This window comes from Drosophila nasuta, chromosome X (genome assembly GCF_023558535.2).
Source record: "Drosophila nasuta strain 15112-1781.00 chromosome X, ASM2355853v1, whole genome shotgun sequence".
NCBI lineage: Eukaryota > Metazoa > Arthropoda > Insecta > Diptera > Drosophilidae > Drosophila > Drosophila nasuta.
Window position 1 is genome coordinate 13,336,658 of NC_083459.1, and position 11,099 is coordinate 13,347,756.

General features: G+C 37.9%; 1 protein-coding gene across 1 annotated transcript; it reads right to left on the reverse strand.

The window, feature by feature from the left end:
* Nucleotides 1-1,948: 1,948 nt before the first annotated feature.
* On the reverse strand, nt 1,949-5,875 carry LOC132797000 (transcription factor btd). Its single transcript, XM_060808398.1, has 2 exons — nt 4,426-5,875; nt 1,949-3,533 (listed from the first exon to the last, which is right to left on the reverse strand). The coding sequence occupies exons 1-2, from the start codon at nt 5,148-5,150 to the stop codon at nt 2,030-2,032; spliced, it is 2,229 nt and encodes a 742-aa protein (XP_060664381.1). The 5' UTR covers nt 5,151-5,875; the 3' UTR covers nt 1,949-2,029.
* Between the last annotated feature and the right edge of the window lie 5,224 nt (nt 5,876-11,099).

Below are 11,099 nucleotides of genomic sequence, written 5' to 3' on the forward strand. Positions count from 1 at the left end.
GGAACCTTCGGTGGCTGAGAGAGTTTATTGCTGGGGGTTTTCGTGGCCAAAAAGGGTTAGGCGTAGTACACACTAGAGTGAATTGTGGATAGGAGATTCACACGAGCGTTAATCATACGACGCGTTGACCGCAAAATATATTTTTAGTGCGCTTTTTTTCGCCTCTCCTTCGTCTTCACTTCTCTCTCTCTCTGAATGCATAGACTCGGACTCTGAGGCTGACTCTGGACTCTTGGGCGCATACTAAATAACGAATAAATTTTATTGATTTATAACTAAAGTTGTGGCCATTGCCGTTGCCGTTTGCTTTTGTACACACACTCATAAACCTGGAGCCCCTTCGCACAAAGTTTAACACGAGTTTACTTTGAAGTGAGACTGAGACTGAGACTGAGACTGAGACTGAAACTGGGACTGCGACTCAGTCTCTGTGACTGAGACTGAGACTTCGGCTGGGACTGTAACTCTTGCCTTAATGATGATAAATGATCATGTTATGATTTGTTAATTTTTCTTCAACTTCTTTTTTTTCTCTCTTACAACAAATTTTATTGCGTGTAAAATACAAATATCCATCGAGCAACTTATGAGTAGTTATGTTTTCAGTTTAGCTTTCTGTTGTGAGTTTCTGTTTTTTTTTTTCTTTTTTTTTTGGTCAGTTAATGGCTCTAAAATGTTAACTTTGTACTCAACTGGGAGAAAAGCAGTTGAAATTCTGTTAACCAACAAAAATGGCCTAAAAAATGGGCTTATCATTTAAAACAATACATGATTTCAGCAGGGCATTAAAATAAACTATACTTTTATCGATATCGATTTCAGCTCTCAATTAAACAACCACAAACCTAATTAATAATCATTTCAATATTAAGTAAACATTATATATAAAATAATTTCAGAAACTATTTTTTAATGATTTTCCCAACATTTTTAAATATAGTTATGTGTGATATAGTTGTTATATAGTTCATTTACCGACTCATTAATATGAGTGAAAATTCATTTTATGATTTGATTGAAATTTCATGATTTTGATTGAAAATTTAAAAGTTTTTGGATCTTCTTGGTTCAAGTTTGAAATGTACTTGAAACAAGATTATAATCTTAAATTTCTAGATTGGCGAATCTAGATTTGTTTTAAGATTTTCGATCTTGATTTAAGAATAAACCTTCTTGGTTCAATTTTGATATCAAAGAATCTGGATTCAAGAATTTATTCTTCATTTTAGTACGTTTTTTCTTTCTATGTAGATCTCCTAAAATACAAAACTTTCAAAAATATTTGAAATATATTTTCAGAATATTAATGCTTACTATATTACATCTGAAATAGTTTTGGGAGAAACTTCTGCTCGAAAAGAAAAGAAATGAAAACTCAATTTGCAATTTGGTGTTGAATATTTTGTTATTTTTATTACAATGCTTTGTGCGTGTTTTTTGTGTTATTCGATTTTTCGTTTATATAATTTATCTTAAAGACAATTAACAAATCTTACAATGTTATGGTACACACACTTATACATATACATATACATATATATTAAGAGAGAGAGGGAGTATCTATGTACATACAACTACGAGTATAGCAAAAAAATAGCTTATTCTATTAAAAAAAATGCAAAAAAAATGTTCTTACTTGTATTTCTCTTACACATCTAAATGTTTTTTGTTAATATCAGTTTTTTGTTTTGTTTTTGTGTTTTTTTGTCTTGTGTTTGTTTGTTTTTGTTCTTGATTTACTTAAAAACAACAATTAAGTTACTAGCAAAACAAAATGTAGACGACATCGGTTAATATTTTGGGATTGATTAGAATGCATTATATATATATATATAGTATGTATATATAGTATGTATGGCGGTTTCAACCGACTTTTCCACATATCGTAATAAAAAAAAAAAATGAGAAAAAAAAATATGAAACAAAATTCGAAAATTGTTGTTTGCCTTTTTGTCGAATTCTGTGTGTTAACAACATGGATTATTTTTGGGTGTTTTGGGTGTTTTGGGTGTTAATCCGCACTTAATGCCTAATCCGTGGCATGGGGATGATATGCGGCGGTCCACGCATTATGATGATGGTGCCCATGGGCGTGGGCGTGTGCATGGGCGTGGGCATGGGCGTGGGCGTGGGCGTGAGCATGGGCATGGGCAGCATGATGATGATGATGATGATGAGCATAACCATATCCCGGACTATTGGCGAATTCAGCGGACGGATAACTTCCACTGTTGCTGCCGCCGGCATACTCTGATTTCATTGGCCCAATAATGCTTGCATATCCGCCATTTGAATTGTTGTTGCAATTGCTGCTGTTGCTATTGCTGTTGCTGTTGCTGCTGCTGCTGTTGTCGCTGGCACCGCTCGCCAATCCGGACATCGTCAAGCCGTATTCCGCCGCCAGCTGTGACTCACTTTGCATCGCCAGCGCCGCATAATGTTGCGTCTGACTGTTGCTGTTGCTATGGCTGCTGGTGTTGCTGTTGCTGCTGCTATTACTTGTGTTGCTGCTGGACACTGCCGACGATCTCAACGATACGGGTCTGGCACTTGCTGAGGTAGTTTGATTCTGATTCATGGCACGATTATTACTGTTGCTATTGCTATTGCTATTACTTGTGTTGCTGTTGCTGTTGCTGCTGCTGCTGTTGCTCGACCACGGATCGTAGCTGCTCCTGTTGTCGATGTGATGCTGCGGCTGGAACAATGGTGGCGGCAACGGTGGCAATCCACTCGATACCGCCGACTGATGATACAGATTCACATACGGCGTGTAGCCCAAGCTGTTGCTGCTCGGCGTCTCTGGTTGCTCAAGTTTCAGCTGCTCGCTGCTGATGATGGGCAACGTTGTTGCCGATGACTTTGTTGTGGTTGTGGTTGCTGTCGCTGTCGCTGTGCTGCTCTTTGCTGACTTTTTGCTCGACATCATCAACTTGTCATCCTTTAACTTTTCCTGCTTAATGGCAGCTCCTTCCACTCCCGTTGTTGTCGCCTTTGTTTCGGCTGCCAACGCTTTCTTTGTCTTCTTGTCCTTGAAGTGCGTCTTCTTGTGCTTGCTGAGGTGATCGCTGCGCGAGAATTTCTTCGAGCAAATGGGACACGCATATGGCCGATAGTTGGTGTGTGTGCGTCCATGGCGTTGCAGTTCATCCGATCGCGAGAAGCGCTTGCCACACGTCAGACAGAGGAACGGACGCTCGCCGGTGTGCCAGCGGAGATGGGTCTTCAGGTGCGACGCTTTGCCGTAGAGACGCTCGCAGCCGGGTATGTGGCAGATGTGCTGTTTGCGTCCCCGCTCATCGGGTCCCACAATCGGTGGCAGGCCGCTCATTTCGTTGGTGCAATTGGGGCACGTGCAGCGAACGGAGCGACGTTGCAATTGGGTTTGGAATGCGATGTCGTCGAAATTAAAGCTGGGATAGCTTTGCGATGACCATGGCTGGTGGGAGAACCACGCTGCTGAGGCTGATGCTGCCGCCACGCCCACGTTGCCATAGTAATCGGAGGCGTATTGCGCATATGGAAATTGCGATCTGCAAGCGAGAAAGTGAGAATTTCAATTAGTGTGTTTCATTCAATTCAGTTTTTCACTAGTCTTATTTTAAATAACTATCTATAAAGCACTTGCCAAAAGTTGGCAGTTTTTAGCTTTAATATTTGTGGAGATTTCAGTGTTTAAGCACATGGACAGACAGAAACTCGATTGTTTTACTTATGCTTTTTATGTTGCCTACTTAATCGATAAAGCACATGCAAAAAGTTGCGCTTTCTAGCTTTGCTGGTTGTGGAGATTTTCTGGCTTAAGCCGACGGACAGACAGATACTATAGCTACTAAAATTATTGTACGGTTCATCATTATACATTAACTGTTTAAAAAAAAAGTTTTTAAAAAGTTTGCGCTCTCTGGCTTTATTAGTTACAGAGTTCTTGCGGTTCAAACTTGCGGACAGACAGATACTTTATCGAGAGATAATATAACTGTATGCTATTTAATACCTTCACTATATACTAATTAGTCAATACACAAAGTTTGCAGTCTTTAAGTTTGACAAGTGCAAAGATCTTTGACTTCAAACGATCGGACGGACAGATCCTATATCAAGAGGTAATATAACTGTATGCTATTTAATACCTTCACTATATACTAACTAGTCAATACACAAAGTTTGCAGTCTTTAAGTTTGACAAGTGCAAAGATCTTTGACTTCAAACGATCGGACGGACAGATCCTATATCAAGAGGTAATATAACTGTATGCTATTTAATACCTTCACTATATACTAACTAGTCAATACACAAAGTTTGCAGTCTTTAAGTTTGACAAGTGCAAAGATCTTTGACTTCAAACAATCGGACGGACAGAAGTAATTTCACTAAATGTCAGTTAGTTAATAGTTAAAGGGGGAAGGGGAGAAAGCACCTACCTTGTGGGCAGTGATGTGTAGGCAGCCGTATTCCAGCCATAGGCGGCGCTGGCCACCGCCGCAGCACCCAAATCCGCTGCAGCTGCTGCCGCCGCCGCTGCTGCGACCGCCGCCGATGATGATGAGGTTGAGGATGCGGATGAAACGGCGGAGGAGATGGATGTGCCATTGGACTGGGCGGGATTGCAGGGGAAAATGCTGGGCGAGACGGATGCCGAGGAAGCTGCCGATTGCGATATGCTCGAGTTGGGCGATGCACTGCCCGTGGATGATGCCTGCGGCGGATATTGCATTTCCATTTTCATTGGCACCGACACCGACACCGACACTGAGTTTGAGTTTGTTGCCGCTGCTTGTGATGAGCCGGCGATTGTGGATGATGCATTTGACTGTTTGCCAAATAGCGTTAATGGCGAGGAAGCGTTTGAATTGCAACTGGAGGCGGGGGCGGAGATGGAGGCGGAGGCGGAGGCAGCTGCTGAGGCAGACAGCAAAGATGCGTTCATGAAATCATGCATTGGTTGCTGTTGATCCTGCTGCTGCTGCTGCTGTTGCTGCTGTTGTTGTTGCTGTTGCTGCTGCTGTTGCTGCATCAATTGCTCCTGCTGCAACTGATGCTGATGTAGCTGTTGCTGTTGATGTTGCTGGTGATGTTGCAACACCACAGCCGATGTGGGTTGCGACAATGCGTATGGGCTCAAATAATTGCAGGCTGCTCCAATCATATTGAAAAATTTTTCGAATGTTTCCACTTGTTTTTCGTTAAAGCTCTTAAGTTGCTGTTGCTGTTGCTGTTGCTATTATTGTTATTGTTAATAGTTGTGTGTAGTCGCTTTTTACATAGCCTTTTTGGTGATTTGGATTATTGATTTGTGTAAGTGTAATTATAACATTGCTTTGCACTTCAATTGTTTTAGACGCCTACGTTGGGCACACGTTCATTTAATTATAGCTTTCCACAACGCGCGCTTCTGCACAAATTTGTTCAAGTTGTTGTTGTTGCTGTTCTTTTTGGCTTTGATAATTGCACTGTGCTCTTCTGTGTGTGTGTGTGTGTGTGTGTGCGTTGACGTCGACGTCGACGCTATTATCAACAAAAATAATTTTCGGACGCGCAACTGCAAGTTAGCGCAAATTTTGAATTTCGTTTCGTTATAGTATTTTTTCATGCACCAGCCACGCACTAGTTGTATTTGTAGTCACACTTTAGCTGTGTTGCTGATTTTAGCTGTTTTTAGCTGTTTTACTGTTTCTTCACACTGTGTTGTTTCGTCTTTCTCGTTGTGTTTTTTTTTGGTGGGCCGAAGAGCGCGCGCGGGGTTTTCTTTCGCTTGTGTGTTTTGCTCGGTCGGTCGTTCGGTCGGTCGGTCGGTTTGTGCTTTTGCTTTTGCCTCAGTCGCTGCGCCGAGATACAACCACCGGTAATTATCGTTGTCGACTGAATTCCAAAACGCAGCGAGAGAGTCTAACAACGTACAAAACGAATCGCTGATGACGGCAGTAGGCAGCGACGGCGACGCAAGCAGCGCATCGGGCCGTCCTCTTCTATCGCACACAGTTTCGCGCCTCACTTCTGTGTGTGCTCTTTGCTGTGTGTGCTGGTTGTTGGTGGTGGTTGTTGCCTCCGCTTTGCCCGCTGGCTCTATCAATGCTGTGTGTTTGGCTCTTCATCTCGCTCGCACGCATTCGTCATGCGCACACCCTGTTCGTGTTCGTGTTGTTGTGAGTGTGCGTATAACCGACTTGCTGTCTTCGTGTGTGCTTGTGTGTGTGTGTGTTCGCATTATTATGTTGTTGTCTATTGGACCCGCAGGCGTTTTGTTTTAATTTCTATGTGTGGGTTTGTGTGTCAAAGCAATTGGGTGAGCAATATTCGTATGCGTGTGTGTGTCTATGTGTGTGTGTGTGTGCTCGTATTACTGCACTTTTGTTCCTAGTTATGATGCTACGGAACCGTTTGTACTTTAACACAAAATTCATAGATATTCGATGTGTGTATGTGTATGTGTATGTGTATGTGAATATAGGGCCGTTATGTACATGCCTCCAGTATATTATTATCCTGGCAGTCATATTGAACTTGAGCCAAAAACTAGAATTAACACACACACACACATACATACACAGAATTTAATATGGGACAAATAAATGTTTTGTACAAATTGCTCTTTAATTTAATCTGTTAATCAACTATAATAATTGACACTAATTTAAATCAGATCACAATTTAACAAACACATATATTTCGGAAATATCAAAAATGTTTAAAGTAAATAATTATATCCGGAATAATCTAAATCAATTTCATTTCATTAATTTATTTATTTAAATATAATATACTAGCTTTATGAAGAAAAACAAACTTATCAAAATTTATCGCTGAATACAAAATTGCTTTTAGATAAATACAAGAAATGAAAATTGAATTGAAAATTTTAGATTCTCTAAATAATACGTTCGCATTTAACACCTTTAAATTAAAATACACACACACACACTAAAAACTATCAACTATTATATAGCAAAAGGAAACAATAGAAAGGGATGACACAGCATTTTTGGTTGTTCATAAATGTGTCGCAATCCTTCTGGTAAGGATGAAAAAGTTGCAGGATATGTATGCAAATTGTTGGCGGATCTATAAATATACAAATGTCTGCAGGAAGAATATAAAAAAAAAGCAAGAGTATCTGTTGCCTGCTACATTGAGAGCATAAAAATGTAAAGTAGGGTAATCAAAACAAAATTGCACAACTAAGTAAATGCGGAAAGCTGCAGATAAAAGTATTAAAGACATGTGTTCGACGTGTAGCGCATAATTCAAATATCAATACAATATCAGTAAACAGTAAAAACTAATAAATTTGTGGTCGCGCTCTAACGAAATCACTGTATTTAAAGGGGCGTTACCAGACACCACAGAAGTACTCTACTCAGAGAGAGCAACAACCACAACGAGCTACGAAGCTACGAAGAGGAGAGAAGAGAGAAGAGAAGAGAGCGAGCTAACTGGGCAAGAGTGCGCTCTCGCTCTCGCTTTCATGCTCTCATGCTGCCTTTCGAATAATGTCATGCGTATGTGTGTGTGTGCCTACATTCATGTGTGTGTATGTGTGTGTATTAATCACTACCCTTTGTTGTTAATACCTGCTCCTGCTAATGCTGTTGTTGTTGTTGTTGTTGAATATTGTTCAGGGAGCGGCAGCTCCATTGAATACGCATACGCAACGTGGTCCAACATATCACACATAGTATCTAAATAGCTGCTGCTAATAATGCTGAGCTGATGAGCTGCATGACATGTAATGAAACAGAACTCTCACACACACACACACAACTTTTCGTGGATTCCTTTGTCCTTGTACTTGTAGAATAATTAATTAGCAACTCTGCTTTAAGCACTGCAAGCAACGTTCTCCCAATCCAATCGAGAATAAGCTGAAATATATATACATATATATAGTGTGTGTGTGTGTGTTCAACCTCTTTTTAAATTAGCTGCAGATATGAAGGACGTTAGTAGGTCAGGCAACAAATAACATACGACATAATAAATCAAATACAACATTTATTATATTCGCGTGTATTGTTTTCTTTTCTTCTTTTTTTTGGTCATGCAAGTAATCTTTTATTAATCAAATTAATTAGTTAACAGGATTTCAATACTTAGTCCGAAATTCATTTACTTATTTTCACAATTACATTCCATACAAAATCATATATACTTATCTATGAGTAACCATAACTAGGCCTACCTTAGATCGTCAAAAATTCAAAATTGAAATATAATAATACAAAAAAAACACAAAAATATATAACACATAATATCGTAAAATCTTTTCTGATATCTCTCAATTAAAACCTCTGAAATTAACTTTAACAAAAGATTTGTTTTGAACTTATTGCAAAATTTGGCGAAATATTTATATAATAATATTTAGCATGGTTTTCGAATGTTTAATATTTTAATATGTATTATAGTTATTAAAATGTAATTTGTATAAAAACACAAATCTAAAATTGAATATTAAAAATGTTGTTCATAATATCGTAAAATCTTTTCACAAATCTTTTCTGATATCTCTCAATTAAAACCTCTGAAGTTAATTTTAACAAAAGATTTAATTTGGTGAAATATTTATTTATATAATAATATTTAGCATGGTTTTGGAATGTTTAGTATTTTATATATGTATTATAGTTATTAAAATGTAATTTGTATAAAATAAAATGTTCAATAGACAAATCTAAAATTTAATATTAAAAATGTTGTTCATAATATCGTAAAATCTTTTCAGAAATCTTTTCTAATATCTCTCAATTAAAAACTCGAAAACTTACTTTAACATTATAAATAAATGTTGTGAAATATTTCTAATATTTAGCTTTACATGTTTTTTGGTATGTTTAGTATTTTTAAGAGTTTCAGTATTTTAGTATTTATAGTATTTCAATATTTAGTATAGTTATTAAAATTTGATTCGTATAAAAAAGACTATAAGTACAAATATTTGAAATTTAATATTAGAAATGTTGTTCAAGAATTTCTTATTTTAATGCTACAATATTCCGATGTTATCTTTTGTTGTAATTAGACAAATCAATAGGATAATATTCACTCTTTGAAAACAAACTTGAATAATGAGATTGAAAACTATTTAAAATTCGACTATTAATATTGTAGATTTAACTTTACATTACTTTAAAATTGAATTCTTAAACAATATTCTTTGTAATGTTTTTGTCTTGAAATTCTTTCGTATTTTGAGAAATGAATTTTTGAATTACAATTTTCATTTGGAATATTTACATTCTTCTGAGATCATAGTTTTTTAATCCAAGATGGATTTATTTGTATGTAAAGTAATTTTTACCTGTTGTTGTATTCTTAGTTTTAGCTTTTGCGTTGACTTCTATGCGATTAACCAAAACAGTCAAACAAACGAAGAAAGCTTCTGGATGGATGTATGCTTGGATTTTCTGGCAAAATGATATGCTAATCCCTTCGGCTCGGATTTAGTGAGGATTATCCTGTAGTACCTAGTAAGAGAGAGAGAGGTAAAGGGAACACGCTACGCCTGAGATACAATTTGCATCCAACTGAGCAGATTAAATGAACGCGCCATGATCTTTTGTTGGTGGTCTCGGATTAAACCGCACCCAGCCAAGTTGTGAAAAGCGAAAGAGAGACTTGAACTGAACGCGAGACTGAGACAGAGAGAGACAGAGAGAGAGAGAGAGAGAGAGAGCTGGGAGGTAGCTGGGGGCCATAAATGCATAATCCACACTTTATGATCGCTTAGCAGGAAAAGTCAAAGGATCGTCTGCGGTAATCCGCAAGCAAAGTTGTGCATCAAGCGTCACCCCTTTTTGGCCTGACTTTATCGAAACTGTGTTGAGCATCAGGTAGCCAAAGAGTCGAAGTCGAAGTCGAAGTCGAAGTCAACTCGCTATCTGCATATCTTGGCACATGGTCAGTCAGTCTTTCAGTCAGTCTTTCAGTCAGTCTCTCAGTCACTCGGTCAGTCTTGCAACTTCATATGAAATGTTTCATTACATTTTTCGGGGTGACCCGAAACGCTTCTTAATCTGTTTTCAACATTCTAACCCGTTATCTCCCTCCCTCTCTCCTTCTCTCTCTCTCTCTCTCTCTCTCTCTCTCTCGCTTTGCCTGATATGCAGCTTAATGTTAATTGGATTTATGGGATTTTCGCATTTAAATCCTTTCACTGTCTGCAAATATTTTGCTCGTTGTGCTCTATGCTTTCAAGGATTATAGCACAAATCTGGGGGTTTCTCAACAATTGCCTTTCAGATCTATGAACACATGCATGCTCGCAAATATCTCACTTTTGCAATTTGCAAAACATTTCCACTATTCGACTACGATTCAAATACTTTATTTTTATATGCTACATTCAAAATAGTATTTCTTTCAAAGTATGACAGTTTTAATGGGTACGATAAATTAATAGAAAGCATAGAAAAATCTGAAATCATCCAATACTAAAAATTCACAAATGCATCAAAGATCGAATACTTAGTTCAAAAAAGAAATTTTTAAAACTATTTAGTCTTTTTTGAACTAAGTATTCGAATTTTGATGCATTTGTGAATTTTAATATTGCATCATTTGATATACTACCCGCTACCCATAGGGTAGAAGGGTATTATAACTTTGTGCCTACAGGAAATATATGTAACAGGTAGAACGTGGCATCTCCGACCCTATAAAGTATATATATTCTTGATCAGCGTCAACAGCCGAGACGATCTAGCCATGTCCGTCTGTCCGTCTGTGTGTCTGTCCGTCCGTCCGTATGAATACCTAGATCTCAGAGACTATAAGAGATAGAGCTATAATTTTTTCGACAGCATTTGTTATGTTTGCACGCAGATAAAGTTTGTTTCAAATTTTTGCCACGCCCACTTCCGCCCCCGCAAATCAAAAAAATCGAATAACAAGCGTAATTTTAAAGCTAGAGCTACGAATTTTGGTATATATAATAATTACTGTAGTAGTTATGATTCCTGAAAATTTGGTTACGATCAGATAATTGTGGAAGTTATTAAAGAAATACTTTTGTATGGGCAAAAACGCCTACTTACTAGGGGTCTTAGTTGCTTTGGATGACAATCTGGTATATTGTGCCGTCTATGGTATATTTTGAATG

What these genes read in the sequence shown, in the direction of transcription:
- LOC132797000 (XM_060808398.1), bottom strand. Translation starts at nt 5,150, where the DNA reads ATGATTGGAGCAGCCTGCAATTATTTGAGCCCATACGCATTGTCGCAA. An exon ending in TACACATCACTGCCCACAAG is followed by an intron (nt 3,534 to 4,425) that starts GTAGGTGCTTTC and finishes TCTCGCTTGCAG; the next exon opens with ATCGCAATTTCCATATGCGC.